Source organism: Salmo trutta, chromosome 1, assembly GCF_901001165.1.
Source record: "Salmo trutta chromosome 1, fSalTru1.1, whole genome shotgun sequence".
In the NCBI taxonomy this organism is placed as follows: domain Eukaryota; kingdom Metazoa; phylum Chordata; class Actinopteri; order Salmoniformes; family Salmonidae; genus Salmo; species Salmo trutta.
In genome coordinates, this window is record NC_042957.1 from 31496877 (window position 1) to 31517731 (window position 20855).

Here is a 20855-nt window from a genome sequence, read left to right on the forward strand (position 1 = left end):
CTCATGGAAACCTAACACTGGTATCTCAACATCTGGCGAGAGCCTCCTGCATCGTCCGTCTCAATGCCAGGGCACTAGGGTGCGGGGAGCGACAGAAGAGGGTGGAGGGTGGAGAGCGAGCGAGCGAGCGAGCGAAGTGTAAGAGGGGGGCGAGAGAAAGAAATAGCAAGAAGGAGAGAGAGAGAGAACGATCAGAGGGAAAGGCAGAGCAAGTTAGACTGAGGGAGAGACGCACCTGGCATCATCAAATCTAACCCCCCTACCCATTATGCTGCTTCATAAGAGTCACGGTTTCCCTCCATCCCTGCCAGAGCACCTGCAACAACAAAAAAACACCAGCGGCCTGACTGACCAGACATCTTCCCATAGCCCCGTATGGTGTGGAGAGAAGAAGGGACGGACGGCAGGAACAAACTAATGGGTGCCGCATGAAGATACTGTCGATCAATAAAGCTTCTGCTTGCTTAGCAAAGATCTGCACCATCATTTATCTTCCCGTCCTTCTAATGAGTTTTAAATGCGGGCGGGTGCGTCATAACTCCTCGCACAGACACACGGCCGTTCTAAAAGACATCCCAGTAAACGCCGGGGGGGTGTGTGTGTGTGTGTGTGTGTGTGTGTGTGTGTGTGTGTGTGTCTCGTTTTACATTAGACTTCAGGGTAATAAAAACGGGAGTGTGTTGTGGGGGATATCGATGTGCCGTGCCCGTCTCTGGTCCACGTCGCGGGCACGGCGTCACCCATGGGGGAGGGAGGTTGTCCGCGTGTCGAATCTCACGCGACGGTTCAGTTCCGCGGGTTCCCTACAGACGCCGTCCTGCACCACGACACGAGGGGGGGGGGGGATACTTGTTTGAGGAGGAGGAGGGAGAGAACAGAGACTGCAGTGAAGGGAAGAGGAGAAAGAAAAGAGATGAATGACTACTTTAAATCTCATTGCTCTAGTCTGAGGGGTTTACTCCAGTCACCCGCTTGGGGGGTGTAGAAATGTATGCCGCTTCTTTATAAACTATACTGAACAAAAATATAAAAAACGCAGCATGCAACAATTTCAAATATTTTACTGGGTTACAGTTCAGGAAATCAGTCAAATGAAATGCATGCATTAGGCTCTAAATAATCGATGGATTTCACATGACTGGTACTACAGATATGCATCCGTTGGTCACAGACACCTGAAAATAAAATAGTAGGGGCGTGGATCAGACCACCATTTCCCTCATGCAGCACATTGCATAGAGATGACCATGCTGTTTGTGGCCTGTGGAATGTTGTCCCACTCTTCCAACGGCTGTGCGCAGTTGCTGGATATTGGCAGGAACTGGAACACGCGGTCAAACGCGTCGATCCAGAGCATCCCAAACATGCTCAATGGGTGACATGTCTGGTGAGTATGCAGGCCATTGACGGACTGGGACATTTTCAGCTTCCAGGAATTGTGTACAGATCCTTGTGACATGGGGCCATGCATTATCATGCTGAAACATGAGGTGATGGTGGCAGATGAATGGCACGACAATGGGCCTCAGGATCTCGTCACGGTTTCACTGTGCATTCAAATTGCCATCGATAAAATTCAATTGTGTTTGTCTAACTTATGCCTGCCCATACCATAATCCCACCGCCACCATGGGGCACTGTGTTCACAACGTTGACATCAGCAAATTGCTCGCCCACACGACGCCATACAAGTGGTATGCGGTTGGGAGGCCGGTTGGAGGTACTGCCAAATTCCCTAAAACGATGTTGGAGGCGGCTTATGGTAGAGAATTTAAATTCTCTGGCAACAGCTCAGGTGGACATTCCTGCAGTCAGCATGCCAAGTGCATCCTCCCTCAAAACTAGAGACATCTGTGGCATTGTGTTGTGTGACAAAAATGCACATTTTACAGTGGCCTTTTATTGTCCCCAGCACAAGGTGCACCTGTGTAATGATCATGTTGTTTAATCAGCTTCTTGATAAGCCACACCTGTCAAGTGGATGGATTATCTTGGCAAAGGAGAAATGCTCACCAACAGGGATGTAAACAAATTTCTGCACACAATTTGATGGGAATAAGCTTTTGGTGCGTATGGAACATTTCTGGGATCTTTCATATCAGCTCATGAAACATGGGACCAACACTTTCCATGTTGCGTTTCTATATTTTTTCAGTATAACTGGCCAGCATGGTGTAAAGGTCTTCTAGCAGACACTACTTGATGCTAGTCCTGGGTGAGACTATTGAAATGCTGCCAGGACAGCAATTTATGAAGTGGTGTTTGGTGGCATGCAGGAGGAGTAAACAGTGTGTTTGCCATGCTGTGGAGAGACTCTGATCACACTGTGCCTATGTGTGTGTTTGTGTGTGTGTGTGTGTGTGTGTGGTAGAGACACTCAGAGAGGAGGAGGAGAGAGGCAGACATCGAGGCGGGGTGCTGCTATTTTTGGCCTTGCCTGGCTGCGAGGAGCGAGTCTGCTGATGAGCAGAGCAGAGGTGGAGAGGACACAGACAGGGGCTGCTGAGCAAGGAGATGAGCATGTTGATCTATTTACAGCTCTACCTAGCCCTGTGCCCCATTCATACACCGCTGTATAGCCTGTACTGTGCCTGTGACTGTGTGTGTGGGTTTGGGTGCTGCTCATTAACTACCCTCTGTTCGGATACCCCGCCCACTGCCACCCCCTCCTCCCCATACACCATCCTCCTCAAACCCCCTCCATCACACACACACACACACACACACACACAACTGCAATTTAGGCAAAAAGATAATGCACACCGGGTCCATTCAATCACTCATCCTTCAAAATGCTTATGCAAATAGGTTTGTTTTAGAGCGACAGAGAATAAACAAAGGCGTGAGGGTAGGCCGTTTCTTTACGGGCACCTCACCCTCTTTCACTCAGAATAGTACACTGCCGCAGCTTCCTGCTCTGCACTCTTCCCTGTTCTTTGCTTTACACAGTTGGCCACGTCTCCAGATCGGAGTCCGACAACCGACACAGAAATCTCTCCGGTCCTGCCCGAAATTCCACAGAGTGGCAAAACCAGGAACGGGTGTTCACTCACCGACCACCCTGTTCTGTAAATGCCTCGTCCTCCATTCGTTGAACACCGAACATCTCCTATACAGTGGTTTAACCAGGCGTATTCGTCACGGACTGCATCCAGATCGGATTCCGAACACAGGCCAGTGTCTTCAGCTGTGTCCTCAGGCCTCCAACAGAAATCAGCGTAAGAGGCTGGTAGCCCTGAAATGCTTCCTTTCCACTGTCAGTGTGTCACAGCTTCCATTGTGTCATTTCTAGGAGCCAGAAGCCTCCCTGGCTGAGGTGACTTCATGCTGGGAGAGAGAGACTGGTGGTCCCCGGGCCAAACCTGGAGCAGACTGCGCTGTGTTTTCCCTCTCCACAGCCAAGGCCTGTCCTGGCAGACCGCCTGACTCCTGAGCACAGAGTGGGGCAAACAAGTCACTGGATGTCGATTCCCAGCTCTCAGCGAGGGATTTCCTACAGCATTCCCAGTTGTTCCTTCCCATGTCCTGTAACCCCCAGACAGTCCTTACCTAGTCCAGTCCTGAGGCAGACAAAAGCCCAAAAGTCTTTTGAAAATCTCTTCAAGGGAATTCCTAGATCGTTCCCAGACAGCCCTTTACCTACAGTCCTGACTGAGGCATGAAACACCTCTTAAGTCTTTGTGAAGCTCCAGACTGCTGGGTTCAGTAAAGACGTCCCTGGCACTTCAGCGCGGTGAGGAGCAAACAGACCAGACGGCCCTGCCAACCAGTGCCAGTCAGGAGTGTTAACAGATGGCCAACCACCTAGCCTCACACGGAACACACACACACACACACACACACACACACACACACACACCCACACACACATCAGAATACAATATCATGTTTGATTCCGTCTCTGACTGAGGAGTGTGTCACAACAGCACATTCTTCTCCAGACCTCATGGGTATAGGCCTATGTTGCGAGACTCCATCCTAGTGGAAGACGTAGGTGGCTGGGCAGTGAGCAGGGGCCCCCTTCCGCTACCATCCATCTCCGGTGTGGGATACGAGTGGCGATAACGGGCCCCAGTTCATTCATCCGGCGACGGTGTGACGGCACTAATGATCCCGCTACAGCGGATTAACAGCACAGGCCTCCATGCCCTCTGGTGTGTCAAAGCAGGGGCGCACACACGCACGCAGTGTTGCAGTCATTTAGCTGTGGCGCAGCACCGCGGCAAAATCATTGCCGCTAAGGCAACAACAAACTAAAAAATACGGAACGCAAAATAATATTTTGAAGATCCAAGAACAGTCCACATTGACTTTTCCTCTTTAAAACAATGAATAGAAAAAAACAAAATAACCCCATAGTAGAATAGTACATCTATGTTGTGTGTTCTATGCGAGAGAAATAGGCTATTCCTCTCGAGGTGTATTCCAGTTGCGAGTGCCATTGGGAGGGAAACATGCATTCTGACAAGCAATCCATGCACAACAACGCCTAATGCAATTACGGGAGAAATAGCCGTTTTAAAATGGCCTTTGTTAAAAAGAGGGAGATCCAGCTTTCCATTCCTACTTTATTCCTGAGTGCATAGGGGAGAGTGGGGCTAAATGTAACACCTGTCTATTGTAGGGTAACTTGGGGTAAAAAAAAAAGCCACCCTACCTCAAATACATTTTTGGGGGAGTAACTTCAATTGTGATGAGACAGATGACGTTTTCGTTGTTGAGCAAGAGTGGCAACCAGGGAAAGTGTTGGGGGGAGAATGGTGACATGAAGTGGTTTCTGTGAGAAGTACAGGCAGGGGGTGTTTTACCCCGGGTGGCGGAATACCCCACGTTACCCTAACAGATACCTACATTATAGGTCACTGTGTTCATGCAATTTTTTGGAACATAATATTCATCAATATGATGCTAACTAGTTAAAAGATCACATTCGGGGCCTCCTGAGTGGAGCAATGGTCTAAGGCACTGCATTGCAGTGCTAGCTACGCCACTAGAGATTCTGGGTTCGAGTCCAAGCTATGTCGCAGCCGGGAGACCCACAATTGGCCCAACGTCGTCCGGGTTAGAGGAGGGTTTGGCCGGCAGGGATGTCCTTGTCCCATCGCGCACTAGCAACTCCTGTGGCGGGCCGGGCGCCACAGCACCAATACATTTCCTCCGACATACTGGTGCGGCTGGCTTCCGGGTTAAGTGGGCATTTTGTCAAGAAGCAGTGCGGCTTGGTTGGGTTGTGTTTCGGAGGGCGCACGGCTCTCGACCTTCGCCTCTCCTGAGTCCGTACGGGAGTTGCAGCGATGAGACAAGACTGCAACTACCAATTGGGAAGAAAAAAGGGTAAAAATAAATAAATCACATTGGGGATCGAGCTAATGATTAGCCCAATAGGGTAAATGCAGATAGGCAACTTGGTCCTTCAACTATATTTATTTATAGCCACTATGCTGCATCAGTTGGGCCACAGGTGATAATGCTAATTGCTTATGGTATACCTGATAATATGGATGGGCTATATGTAGGGCTGGGAATTGCCAGGGACTTCACGATACGATATTATCACAATACTTTGGTGCCGATACGATATTTATTGAGATTCTCCCGATTCTATACGCATTGTAATTCGATACTGTGATTTTATTGCGTTTCGATGTTCCAAACGTATTGCTCACCATGTGTCTGCTGCAGAGGGATGAGAAAACCACATTTTGATCGGTCATGGAAATAACAGTGCTGAAAACAAATTAGCTCCCTATTTAAAAAGAAGGAGAACAAGCTATGAAGGAAAAATACTGGAGTTTTGGTGCAGGTACAGTCAACTAGTGCAAAAATAATATTGCGATATTGTCAAAATGATACATCTTCAAAAATTATATCCCGATATGCAACTATCCTCCACCCCCCCCCCCCCAAACAATTTTAACAATATGTTATTGGGCTCATTTCATTTTGAAGTGAAAAGTCAGCAGAACTGAGCTCGTCATTCCTTCTCCATAAAAATGCTGTGACCTTCTCCCCCACTGATACGCATATTTCCAGAGGAAACACACACACAACCCCCCGGGGGTGGGACAGGAATATAAGTCCAAGCAGTCAGAGATGTCTCACAGCGAGAAGGAAATACTCTGACTGGGGAATAACCAGGATAGTAGGACCACCGAGACCACCGTCGCAACATGCCTGTACAGACTCTTCTTTATCCAGGGGTGAGTCCTCGCTGCACAGCTGCCCAATGTCAGACGTGGTGAGATAGACAAATCGATGACCTTTCAATGAGCATCACCTGCACCCCGGCACACCTGTCTCAACCAGTCGCATTAATCAGGTGGGCTAGAAGGGTGTGTGTGTGTGTCTGCCAGACCTGTGCGATTACCGCGACGGCAGCCTGTCGATCGATGTCCTGCCAGCTCTGGCTGTGCTCACACAAACATGTTCAATCAATCAAAGTCTGCACGCCCAACCACCTCAAGAAGCGACGGGAGCAAGTGAGCCATAAGATACAAAAACCTGAGAAGGTGAGGAGGCCAAATGACTAACATTCCACGGGGTGTGTCTTTATCAGCGGGATAGAATGACAGAACGGTAGCGAGAGAAAGAGGAAGAGAGAGACAGAGAGGGGATACAGTCCGGTTCGCTAGCACTGCAGTGGGTGACCGTCGCAGTGACGCGCGCAGGTCCACAGAACCACAGCCCCCCCCCCCCCCCCCACAGAACCAGGACCTGGTTTCTGTGGCTTGACCTTCGCTCCCTCGCCGCTCTGTGTGTCTGTGTGTCATTGTGGTCCAGTCCTCTCGCCTACTCCATGTTTATATTTGTGGCCCGCTAATACCAGTGGCCCTCTGAGCCTCTAGCTACAGTCGAGGGGGGAAGACTATTACTAGCAGGCTGAAGAACTCTGCTACCAGGGCAGCTTTATTCCCCACATAGTCCAGACACAAAGCCACATCGGTCTGGCCACAGACCCAAGCACTATGCTTAATGATGAGGAGCGTCAGAGGAGGACAGACCAGAACAGCACAGCCTGGGGGCAGGACAGAACCCACTGGAGATGCAACAACAACTGGAGGACGGGAAGAGGAGGAGGAGGAGAGGAGAGGAGAGAGGGGGCTGTGAAGTGCATTATGCTAGTATGCCAACACTGAGGCAGAGGCCCCACATCCAAAACCACCTGTCCAGTCAGATTAGAAAGACCCGACTTCTCTCTCTCTCTCTCCCTGCATCTTCACTAATGTCTTCCACCGTGTTGGAGCTCAGGTATGTGACCGTGGCTCAGGGCGATGAAGGAGGGGTGTCAGGGTGAGAGGCCGATGAACTTGACAGGGTCAGGGAGGGTAAAGGCCAGGGAGGGTAGATTCAGTCCCACACGCATCACTGACCGGGACCCCCCCCCACCCAAACAGGACACAGGAACACAATGTGACATGACACCTGCAGGGACAGGTCGTCTCTGACACTGGAAGAGAGGGAGTAGCTGTGGAAAAAGGAAGGTGGGTGGGGTGGGGGGGGGGAATTAGGAAGAGAGAGAAATTGGTTCTGCAGGAACTGATTGAACAGTAGGTAGAGGAGAACAAAGGGACAGAAGAGGGAGCGAGGGGAGAGGGAGAGCACAGGGAGAGAGAGAGCGAGAGAAAGAACGAGACAAAGGAGAGGGGAAGAGCGAGTGGAGGAGCGCGAGAGAAAGCGCGAGAGCGATAGAGAGAACGAGCGAGAGAGAGAGGGAGGGAGGGTGAAAGAGCACGAGAAGAGCTCCACAGAGTGACCAGCGGGTAGGGTATCCTCCGTGTCTGCGGCTCTCAGTCTGACAGCAGTGTGTAGACTAGCCTGACGACACACACACACACACACACACACACACACACACACACACACACACACACAGCAGGGAATGAACAGTGTCGGGGAATGACTTCTCTCCCTGCATCTTCAGGTATGTGACTGTGGCTCAGGGTGAACTTGACAGGGTCAGGGAGAGTAGAGCACAGGGAGGGCAGCTGCAGTCCCACATGCATCTCTGACCTAGTCACATTCTGAACAGGACACAGGAACACAAAGTGACATGACACCTGCCGGGACAGGTCGTCTCTGACACACGGAGAGAGAAAGTAGCTGTGGAAAAAGGAACAACAAAAAAAGGGGGAGTGGGGTGGAATTAGGAAGAGAGAGAAATTGGATCTGCAGGAACGGATTGCACAGTAGGTAGAGGAGAACAGAGAAGGAAAGGCCGGCGTAGGCAGACCTGGCTCTCAAGAGAAGGCATTTTGTGGGCAGTGTGCACACAGCCTGAGGTGGAAACTGAGCTGCACTTCCTAACCTCCTGCCAAATGTATGACCATATTAGAGACACATATTTCCCTCAGATTACACAGACCCATAAAGAATTCCAAAACAAACCCAAGTTCAATAAACTCCCATATGTATTGGGGGAAATACCAGTGTGCAATCACAGCTGCAAGATGTGTGACCTGTTGCCACAAGGGCAACCAGTGAAGAACAAAATCCATTGTAAAGACAACCTATATTTATGTTTATTCATCTTCCCCTTTTGTACGTTAACTACTTGCACATAATAAACATTTGAAATGTCTTTGCTCTTTTGTGAGTGTAATGTTTACTGTTCATTTTTATTTCACTTTTGTTTCATATCTACTTCACTTGCTTTGGCAATGTTAACATATGTTTCCCATTCCGATAAATCCCTGAGAGAAGAGAGAGAGAGAGGAGAGAGAGGAGAGTGACCAGCGGGTAGGGTATCCTCTGTGTCTGCAGCTCCCAGTCTGACAGAAGTGTGTAGACTAGCCTTACGACACACACACACACACGAACAGCATCACTGTGAACACGCAATATGTATGACCGCACATGCTGCTGGTTGACCATTAGCCTGGACGCTTCTGTACTAACAAGCAGTCTGATATTCCAACCCAGGCAATTAAAAGACAGACACATTTGGTGTTAGAGAACGTAAATATTCATTTAGTCAGAAACTGCCAGGCAGTCTGGACTGGAGAGCGACTGTGAAATTCGAAATAAAATGACAAATGGATACCCTTGTTCGACGGCAGTGAACAGAACAAAGGGAGACCGACGGCGTCTGAATCGGAATTGAACTTTGCGATGAAATAATATATTATGTAAATGTCTCCCCTTGAGATATTAAAAAATGTGAGAGGTGGAATCAAACAAAGCTATTGTGTTTCCAGCCTAATGTGCTAGCTAGACCAAGTGTTGCACATGATCTACCGTAGGCTAGTACTGTGGCTAATATCAGAATGGCCGGAAGCCATCTCTATCCAATGATAGAGAGAGCGAGAGGAGAAAGAGAGAGAGAGGAGAGGAGAAAGTGAGTGAGGAGAAAGAGAGGAGAGGAGAGACAAAGTGAGGAGAGGAGAGACAAAGTGAGGAGAGGAGAGACAAAGTGAGGAGAGGAGAGACAAAGTGAGGAGAGGAGAGACAAAGTGAGGAGAGGAGAGACAAAGTGAGGAGAGGAGAGACAAAGTGAGGAGAGGAGAGACAAAGTGAGGAGAGGAGAAAGAGGAAAAAGAGAGGAGAAATAAAGGAAGGGGAGAGAGAGAGAGAGAGAGAGAAGAGAGAGAGAGAGAGAGAGAGAGAGAGAGAGAGAGAGAGAGAGAGAGAGAGAGAGAGAGAGAGAGAGAGAGAGAGAGAGAGAGAGAGAGAGAGAGAGAGAGAGAGAGAGAGAGAGAGAGAGAGAGAGAGAGAGAGAGAGAGAGCGCAAGGTACCACGACAACAGCCATCAACATCCAAATCTGAGTTGTCACCAACGTTGTTTATACGCTCCGGTGTCCGCCCGTGTCCGAAACGCCCTGATCAAGATAAAAACACAGCCAGACAACAGGACATTTTCCCTTAACAGGTCTGCGTGCCCATTTTCAGCACGTCGAAATTTGATATTCATGGCATGTCTCTGTGCCACACATCACACAGCGTTGGGGAGGCGTGATTGGTGCATTAGACGAGCGAAACTCCCTTCCTCCCTCTAACACACACACACACACACACAGACCAAATTGCAGCCGATATAGTGCTGTGAGGGAAAATAAGGTAGCTAGGAGAACAAAGGGGATATGGGGAACAGGTTTAGACATTTCCCTTCAAGAAAAAAAACGGATGCTTTTTATAAAGAGGGCAGGCATGAAACTCTTCTAAAATGAAGACAGCAGCAGAAGACTATGTTCTGGTCGACCCAGAATCTCAGTGTTTCATGTAGCCCCCCCTTCACTGTGCTCCTCCAGCACTGACAGAACAGAAAGAAGCAAGCTTGGTTGCCTTTAAAAAATAAAAAAAACAAGCCGGGCTATTTTTAGAGCCAGCCAGAATTCCCCACCCCCCTTTAATAAGCCTGCTTTCATACACACTGTGTACAGTGGAACTGTGGAATTAAAAATTGATCTCAAGACATGCCGTTTGGTCTTCACAGGCACATTGAGATGCGGGTCCTCACAAGGAAGGGGAGCGTAGAATGGGGTGTTCAGAAAGCAGGGCTTTCCTGTCGTAGCTACAGCTTCAAAACAGAAAGCTGCAGTCCTACTTCTCCGTCCCCAACGGCAGATACATAAGACCTACCGATAAGAATTTAATCCATGCGCGTGTGTGTGTGTGTGTGTGTGTGTGTGTGTGTTTTATCAACATCCAGATTGAAGGCACAGCATAACAGGTTCAAAGCATTCCAGTCCAGGCTCTTTCTCTGCCAAATGATTTCATTCTTTTAAAATAAGATCTTCAAAATCTGCCTGAAACACTACACAGTTTCCCATACAACAGTGAGTGGCCTGGGGGACAGAGAGCCTGAATGGCCCGTGCAGGGCCCCTCTCCCTCAGTCCTCTAACTTAGGGACAAAGAGCCCGGAGAAGAGAGGAAGGGTTCGGAACACTCAGAAGCGACCCAAAGTGACCCAACTCCACGTGCCAACACCGGACCAGAGAGGGACCACACAGGCAGTACCTGCTTTTTAGGGACTCCCTGCATTCAAAGAACACAAGCCCACTTAATATCCCAACACAACCGTTGGCAGGGAGACAGCCCACAGTTACTGAGCACTCCACATCAAACGAGAAGAACACAGGCGTATTTCATAAAGTACCGGGGGAGAAAAAAAAGGGAGGCATTTCCTGGCCTGACGCTTGCGACCAACGCAAGTAATCCAGCCCAGCTTCAGTCAGGGACTAATCGCATTACCTCACCGGCAGGCAGCAGTAAAAGCTGACCGAAGACGCATACGAGGCCTACTGATGAGAGCAACAACAGCCCGCTGATATCCCCACAGGCCCCTAGTACTGCCTAGAATGTGGTTAGGGCAGGTGTTTAAGGACAGAAATCCCATGTCTGCTATAGTCCCGGATGTGGTAGAGAGCGCTTGGCTGGTCCGTCCGTCCGTCTGTTGTCTGGCTGGGTGTCCGTCTGCTACGCCAACCTCCCCCATCAGCCTGGAGGTAAATGTCTGTGAGTCAGTCAGTGGGATTTGCAGCCAGAAGACGTATTTACCAGCAGCGAGCGGTAGACCTGGCTGGCCACCTCCACCTCTGTGTGTGTTATTAACACAGCATGTCTCCTATTGATTCGACCCAGCCAAAATCAAACAGCGCAGAAAAGAGCTGCTCACTCAGACAATTAACCATCCAGCGGTGGCCTGTCAGAAGGCGGGAGGTGAAAACACACACTCACGAAGCTGGCTGGGCGAACCGTCAAGGCATGGCGCGGCACCTGCAGTAGTAAGGTGGAGCTCCTCAGACAGGTGCCAGTACCAGAGAGGAGAGGTGGCTGGTTTCTGCTTTCAAAATGGCACCCTTATTCCCGATATATAGGTTCCCTGGTCCAAAGTAGTGCACTGTAAAAGGAAATAGGCTGCCATTTGTGATGCAGCATCCAGGGAGATCCTGGACTCCCTCTGGGGGAGTGACCTTGGCATGGCCGGAGGCCTGAGGGGAGAGGAGACCGCAACTAGAAAGCCCAACACCAATCAAGACTGACAGCACATAATAGTCCTACACACACACACACACCGGTCTGCAGCACCGTCTCAGATTCAGCCGAGCCCACCATGAAGCGAGCCAGCCCAGACTACGGTGGCTGTGTAGTCCCATTCAACTCCCCTGTGCTAATGAATCCACCATCCATCACACAGATATACGGCCCGCCAAAAAATATCAGCGTGGCCACCCCACCAAGGTTCCATCTCACTCGGGCACTGCAGACATCTCTTTCTCCTTTTTACCAGATCCACAAAATCCTGCCGTTAATTCAGCTGAAACAAATCACCTGGCAAAGTTGAGCGTAAAATGTTCCCCCTGTAAGCCATTAGTCAATTGACAAACTGAAATGAAAAGGCTTTGCTGTGAGGCTGCGATTGTCTTTTCAGTTCACTGAAACCTGTCTAAGGTGAAGTCTGAGAGCTAGGTGGGTACAGACCTACAGTATGAAAAGACCAGGGTGTCACCTAACTCCACCTGGGCGACAGAAAAGGATGGCAGGGACAATGACTAGCGCTGCAGCCCCACATCTCTGCCCTCGGCGGTGGTGACGCATTCAAAAAGCCACTGTAGAACCGGAGGGAGCTATTAAAGCCATCAATCACCCAGACCCGGGCGCTGCAGCAAGGGCATATGTGTACTGTACAGAAAAACCTCAGGAGAGAGAGAGGGAGAGAGAGGAAGAGGGAGCTGAGAGAGCAATCAGAGAGCAAGAGAGCACTCAGGAAAAACCTCCCCTCATACAAGACAAAAGGCACACAGTTCAGCTACAGGCCAGACTAAAAAAGGTAGGCCTAGAAGAGTTCAGCTACAGGCCAGACTAAAAAAAAGGTAGGCCTAGAACAGTTCAGCTACAGGCCAGACTAAAAAAAGGTAGGCCTAGAACAGTTCAGCTACAGGCCAGACTAAAAAAAAGGTAGGCCTAGAACAGTTCAGCTACAGGTTAAAGATTTAAGGTGTCCGCATGCTTCCCAGCTGAAACAGTTCAGAAGAGTTTGTGCATATATTATGACAACGTTGTGGCCTTTTTGTTCATTTGGACTTCGGTAAGGGTTTTCTCGGCTGTTCGGGCACAAAATAATTTCTTGAGGCAAGCCAAAGTCGGTGATTGGTCAACAGTAAGGATTTTTCAATAAAGTCTTTGTTGTCTTTCAACGAGAGACGACTCGTTTTCATGCACATTTTTTCATTGAGAAATACAGCACCAAACATCTTAGCTAGATGCAGAATTGCACGACTAAGATCTCCTCAGCAAAAACGTCAAAATTAACGACAGACAATTTTGAGGAAGTGTGTTACAGGCTACGGCATCTCAAAAAATTGACAAAGAGTACTATTGCCGCTTTTTTTCTCATTTATCAAGCGAAGGTCTTTTAACCTCTCTAGGGTAGGGGGCAGTATAAAAAACGTACCCGATTTAATCTGGTTATTACTCCTGCCCAGAAACTAGAATACGCATATAATTGTTTGATTTGGATAGAAAATACCCTAAAGTTTCTAAAACTGTTTGAATGGTGTCTGTGAGTATAACAGAACTCATATGGCAGGCCAAAACCTGAGAAGATTCTGTACAGGAAGTGCCCTCTCTGACCATTTCTTGGCCTTCTATAGCCTCTTTATCAAAAACAGAGGATCTCTGCTGTAACGTGACATTTTGTAAGGCTCCCATAGGCTCTCAGAAGGCGCCAGAACGTTGAATGATGACTCTGCAGTCCCTGGCTGAAAAACAGTAGCGCATTTGGATAGTGGTCGATCTGAGAACAATGACACAGGCACGCGCGTGCGTGCACGTGAAGAGTCCATTTTCTTCTTTCAGTCTTTGAACGAAAACAACGTCTCCCGGTCGGAATATTATCTCTATTTTACGAGAAATCGCATAAAAATTGATTTTAAACAGCGTTTGACATGCTTCGAAGTACGGTAATGGAATATTTCGATTTTTTTTGTCACGACATGCGTCCGCGCGTCACCGTTCGGATAGGGACCTGAACGCACGGACAAAACAGAGGATATTTTAACATAACTATGGATTATTTTGAACCAAAACAACATTTGTGGATGAAGTAGAAGTCCTGGGAGTGCATTCTGACGAAGAACAGCAAAGGTAATCCAATTTTTCTTATAGTAATTCTGAGTTTAGTGAACGCCAAACTTGGTGGGTGTCAAATTAGCTAGCCCGTGATGGCGAGCTATCTACTCAGAATATTGCAAAATGTGCTTTTGCCGAAAAGCTATTTTAAAATCTGACACCGCGATTGCATAAAGGAGTTCTGTGTCTATAATTCTTAAAATAATTATGTTTTTTGTGAACGTTTATCGTGAGTAATTTAGTAAATTCACCGGAAGTTTTCGGTATGTTTGCTAGTTCTGAACGTCACATGCTAATGTAAAAAGCAGTTTTTTGATATAAATATGAACTTGATTGAACAAAACATGCATGTATTGTTTAACATAATGTCCTAGGAGTGTCATCTGATGAAGATCATCAAAGGTTAGTGCTGCATTTAGCTGTGGTTTTGGTTTTTGTGACATTATATGCTAGCTTGAAAAATGGGTGTTTGATTATTTCTGGCTGGGTACTCTCCTGACATAATCTAATGTTTTGCTTTCGTTGTAAAGCCTTTTTCAAATCGGACAATGTGGTTAGATTAACGAGAGTCTTGTCTTTAAAATGGTGTAAAATAGTCATATGTTTGAGAAATTGAAGTAATAGCATTTTTAAGGTTTTTGAATATCGCGCCACTCGATTCCACTGGCTGTTGACTAGGTGGGACGATTTCATCCCACATACCCGAGAGAGGTTTTAAGGGAGTATGCGAGCACACTCACTCCGAACTGAAGCATGCTGGCGCCTTTAAGAGTAAGCACAGTCTATAGCTCAGCTATGAGGTAAAGGCTAAAAAAGGTATATATATCGCCTTGGCCACAGTACAGACTAAAAGGTATTCCGTTCTGCTTTATGTTAGAGGCTATAGGGCTAACTCAGCTAGGCGGTAAATGCATTGGCTACAGTAGAGTTATAGATTGAAAGTTCATTGTGATATAAACCTACCACCCCCAGTAACCGTTCAGCCACAGTCTAGAAGCAGCAGCAGGTGATCGGCATCATCACCCAGAGAAAGGGGTGGGGCCCATTCTTCAGCTTTAATGCACTGTAAATCCTCCATAGAGGCCACCTGCAGTATTAAAGCATTCAACGGACAAAAACAACCTCACTGATTTACACTTGATTGATACCCGTTGCATGGGGGGGGGGGGTTCTAAGCTTTCAAAGTCCATCATGTGCCTGCGGAACCCTTTGAAACCAGATAGCACTTCTGGAATTCCTGGCTTGATGCGAGGCCCCTATGACAGAGACACGGCATGGCATGGAGCTGCTTCTTCACGACCACAAAGACACGACGAGGTGCCATTACTGTCTCCCGTTACTCATGAGAGGGGCACTGATTGGACCACCTTGACGTACTAGAGAAGGAAGGCCCAAAGAGATGGAATGCATGACAAACAAAAGAACAACAGGCTTTTGTTAATGGTTAATGAGACCTGGACAGGCTGAGAGGGGCGTGTGTGTGCGTGTCTTCACTGGAAACCCCCCAACGGAAGGGCTTTTAAAGACCCGGGGCCCCAGTGTCTGGTGACAATAACATCACAGCCTCAGGATTATCAGGGGCCAGGGTTCATGCTGCTCTCTGCATTCACAGCAAACTCCTCTCTCACAGAGCAAGGCATTCCTCCCTGGCAGCTATTTTTTTGGCATCAAAACTAGTCGAAATTGGAACGAGCCTGGAAGGGAATGGATTCAACTGAGGCTAAAGGGACTAGGCCCACAAAAGACAGCCAGCCATGTGGCTACAAAACATGAGAGATAAGTAGATAGCCGTATCCACGTTAAAGTAGCCTAATAAGAAACACAGGCCTAGGTTACATCTTGAGAATGCTAAAGAGTCCAATAAATAAATAAAAAAGGGAGGTAGCAAATCAAGAGAAAAATGACCTTTTGACTAATGAGACGCCCGGTCTTTGAATCCCCCCCATTATCCTGTTGACGGTTCCAGGAGGAATTCCTTTAGAGGGCATTAGAGTTCCCCTGGTGAGAGGTAAAGGGGGAGGAGGGAGGCAGGGGCCAGGAGGAGAGAGGGTTGGAGGGAGGCCCCGTGTTTTATCTCTTGCCGCTGTTCGCTGCTTGACCCCTCATTCAGGTCAATTGGTCATGCAAGTTTCCCCTCCCCTGCACACACACACGCACGCAAACACAGTCAAGCAACACAAACAAAAAAAAAAACTGTTCCTGGCTGCCTCTCCCAGGCATTGAGGCAGTGAGAATGCCTGCTAGATCTAGTAAATCTAGCCTTGCTAGACATCAAGCAGGATCAATGCTGCCAGAGCTCAAAGACTGCAGCAAACTGCAACTCCCAGCAGTGTGGGAGAGACTCTGTATTTACCATGCATGGAAACTTCAATCAAGCCTGCCAGTGCTGCTCGAGCTGGCTGCTGCTGGCCTCTTACATATGCAATGAATTACTGATTACCACTGCATATTGTGCCCAAGCACTATCATTTGGCCTAAATGAGCAACGATTGAGCATGCTGAAAAGCAACGGAAACCATGGAAAGAACAGCATCAGCGTCTCCAGCGTTCCGTCATGCATATGGGTCCCCTGATGGACGTAGACAGGTAGCTAAGGCCTATAGAGGAGTACATTACATCATGTGCTGTGCAACCAGACAGCAGCACACCACTAGAACACTATGCTCTATTAGGGCCGGGGACTGGGCCTCAGGGGCTGGCCAACTAAGAGCAAGCAGACTAAGTGAAAACAGGAAGTGTGGTGTCGAGTGACAGAGGGCAGAATGGTGTGTCTCTCGTGTCTGCTCTGTGCACATGGCTCGTGTCAGGAGAGGACAGGGAGGGGTTAGAGAAACACCAGGTGCATGTCGCACAGGGCCACGCATGTAAACACACACACACACACAGCCGAGCAAAACAAACAACTTACTTTTTAGTCCAGCAACTCCCATAGAATGAGATCAGTGTTTAGGTTACATGACAGCTTTGAAAGCATTACAGACAAATGTAGACTAGCCTATTTATTGGCGTGTAGGGAGAAACAGAGACATGCCAACGTGTTATAGCTCAGCCCTGACGCATGTATACAAGACTGATGATTGTATTACCTTTGTGTGGGTGTCTGTGACCCATTTCCAGTCTATTCTTTTTAACACTAGAAAAGCCTGCCATCTTTTGGACGTCAACAGTCGAAGAAAAAAAAATAATACATTTCATATATGCTAGTGCAAAAAAAGGAAAAATAAATAATTTGGTTGTGTCTATGAAGGTACAGTAACATAAACCGGGGGTCGGTCAAGCCTTGGATGCCGATTGTCTGAAAACCGTGGTATACGAGACAACATGCCACAGGTATGGATGCAAAACTATTGTTTACTGTTCTAATTACGGTGGTAACCTGTTTATAATAGCAATAAGGCACCTCTGGGGTTTGTGGTATATGGCCAATATACCACGGCTAAGGGCTGTATCCAGGCACTACGCGTTGGCCATATACACCACACCCCCTCGGGCCTTATTGCTTGATTAGAATATGAAATAACATGTATTTTAAAGAACAAAATAGCATTTTCATTAGTTTATGTAACTGTAGGCTATATGTACAAATAAAACAAACAAAAAAAAACACTAAAAACACCACAATTCAAGTGTTAAAATTGATTAAATAAACACCATCACAAAGATCATTCATTATTGGTTTGTTATTAGGGCAGGTCTTAAGGAACATTATGCATTTCAGAAAATGCATTTCTGAAGAACAGAACGGCACATTCCGAGTTGAAAAATATTACTGCGTTTTGAGTGTTGCAGTAACGCTATAAGGAAAAATATATTTTAGGTGATTTGAAAAGTTCAGAATCTGCTCTCCTATAAAGACATAAAAACGGATTAACTGCGAAAAAAGGTCACTTTTTGACATTTCATCAGCCTGCCTGTGTAAATTCCAAGCTAGACTATTATATACACGTGAAATTTAATGAAACGGTTTAGGGGAAGTTTCGATGGGCCATCATCAGCCAGTGAATGACAGATGGAGGGGGGGTGCCATGTCCTCTTAAAACTGCTTATAACAAATGTTAGTGATATTAAGATTCTAGCAACGACAGTATGTTATAGACTTATTCGGGAAAAATCAAGGACGGGAGTCAAAGACAAAAAAAAAAATGGCAGAGCAATTAAAAAAGTAAATGAGTCAATATGACTGTTAAAGATGCACTTCAGCAAAGCTATTCAAAATGGAGAAATAAAGGAGTTGTGCTTCTTCTAGACAAAGCATTCCATATTGATGCGCAATTGCACATTGGAAATAGTGAGCCAACACTGATTTAGGCTTGCCACAAGTAGTACATAAACTGAGTGGAGCTGCAGGAGAGAGTTACTGTAAAACAATGCAGCCTGCTAATCCCCAAACAGATGCCTTGTTGTATTGTTATTGAAAGCCACGGCCTCACAATACCTTGAGGTAAAACAATATCCCAAGCACATTCCAGCAGAATACAAAAGCTACGGAATACATGTAAAATTAAGGCTGTCTGTGCTTGCCTCTCGGAGTGTGACCTCGGTGTCGACTAACCGTCTGGAGGTTAGAAAGCGTTAACATTATTCAACAGATCATGCAACGCAATACAACAAAAAATAAGTGGCAAAATAAGTTTCACATGGCATCGGTGAACCCAACCCACGTCCACTTGTTACACTACAGTGCTGTAATGAAACTGGTCAGTGAGGGGTGCAGGGACATTGTCTGAGTGTAGATATGATAAGTAGGGTCCACTTTTTTTTTGGTTCGTTTTTTTTGTCTGCAAGCTGCTAGAGCTGCCTTCTTTATAACGCAGAGGTCAGCACATGAAAAGGTGAGGGGCTAACAGACATCACTTTATTGACACCCTGACCCACACATGAACATATTTCCTTGTGTGGTCTGATTCCAATACATAAACCATACCAGAAGGCAAAGCGCGTCCGTCCTCCATATTTGGCTCGAAATTACAACCACTTTTCCGGTGAGTGCTGCAGGAAACCAGTTAACCAGACAGACAGTCACACCTCCATTGTGGAAACTTTGTCATGCTGTGATTCCAAGTCGCTGTGGAACCATCCCCTCGGGTTGCTTGGCACAGAAAATATACTTCGTTTATTTTATTGAAGGTATTGTAAAGTGGGTTATGTGCCAAATGTTGATCATGTAGGTGTGGTGAAGGTCTGTCTGTCTGTCCACAGCCCTGGAATGGAACACGAGACTGAAAACAAAGCAACTATGTGAAGCATCGCGTGCACGCTGGAAACAGTGGCGAGTTGGTGTATGGTTTGTTACAAAGTGTCACCTCTCTAAACATAATTCAAAAGACCGCTTTCTGTATTGTTCTAGTTTGAACTGGGTTGCTTTTGTAAATGTGTGTTACATCCGTGCACCGCGTGGCGGTACTGTACCAAACAGCAGAGGATAAACCACATATTAAAAACCAGATGAACATACCTGCTGGTGTTGCCCCGAAAATTCGAACCACTGGTACTTTCTTCACGTCACTTTCGCGGAATTCGTTATAACAGACGTCCAAGTCTTTGAGGGGACTTGCAAGGTAGTAGTCAGCGGTGACGATGCGGACAGCAAACATGACTGCTGTGCTGGATACAATCTACCACGCTAGCTAAACGATGATGATCCGGGGCAACATCTAGGAACAGAATGACAATAAAATTGGTCTTTGTAACAATGTAGCAACCGACGAACGGGGAATCAGTTGTATGTCCACAAACGACCTAGCAATAAACCAAAGTCTCGTTTGTTTGTTTATCGAGGCAGCCCGCGGAGTTGCCCATATTCCGCCTAGTTTCGCAGGCGAAAAACTATGAAGAGTAATCTGAGCTGCAGCTACTGGGGGACCATACCGTAACTAATGGAGGTGCCCCGTGATTCAGTTACTATTGACATAGTCCACTCTTCTCCAGAATGTACAGTGCTGAAACTAGCTGCCCACCCGTCCCTTCAAAAATAACACAATCCTGGGCTTCCACGAGACGTTGCATTGGTTCGAGCGGCCATAGCTAGTTAAACCAGCGAAACCAAAACCACTTTCTCCCCACTCGCCGAATCCGGGTGTTGCTACGGCATATCCATCCGGGGAAAAAATGGGCAATTGTTGAGTTTACTCTCCTGCGGAGACCGAATATTTTTACTGCACGTATTTGACTTGCAAACAAAACGCTTGAGAAGAGAATCAAGTGTGGCTGTTCGTGCAGTGGTTTCATGTGCGCTTCCAATGTGGCACTGCGGACAAGGTTTCCTCTTCTCTGTAATATGATCACAACACTAACCCAAAGGCAACACCATTCCTCCCCCGGCAGACCCTCCCCTAGTCTCTGCCGCTACTGGTTAGCTGCTCGCTACTGACACACTGCAGCAACACGGGTCAGAAGACTCAAGATCCAGTCCCAAATTTTGCTGTTAGAACCACCTCATTTTCACGATTGGCATTGGTCCGTTTACAAGCGCGCAAGTGGAAGTTAGGTTTTCAATTGGTTTACAAATCTTTAGGCGGGACATGGGTATGAAAGGCGAAATCGTATTATGCATTTTTAAATCTTCTTATTTGGTTGGGAAATGTTGTGAATATTGAATGGCTGGGCTAATGGGACAGTGGATGCGCATTAATACATCTAATGGCACGGCTAATAGTCATTACCCAGCGAATGAGGAGATTGTGGCGCTATAGCTCCCTGCTATCAACCAATCAGCATCCAGGATCCAAACAACCCGTTTTATAATGAGGGAGTTCTATTAACCGGAGCCGCTGTACACCGATATAC

General features: G+C 47.3%; 1 protein-coding gene across 1 annotated transcript in view; it reads right to left on the bottom strand.

The window, feature by feature from the left end:
• Positions 1 to 20649, bottom strand: part of LOC115194109 (DNA polymerase zeta catalytic subunit) — a 50150-nt gene extending 29501 nt beyond the window's left edge. The window contains exon 1 of the mRNA XM_029753494.1: positions 19525 to 20649. Within this exon, the coding sequence (XP_029609354.1) occupies positions 19525 to 19663 (139 nt within the window). The 5' untranslated portion in view covers positions 19664 to 20649. The remainder of the gene's footprint in view (positions 1 to 19524) is intronic.
• Between the last annotated feature and the right edge of the window lie 206 nt (positions 20650 to 20855).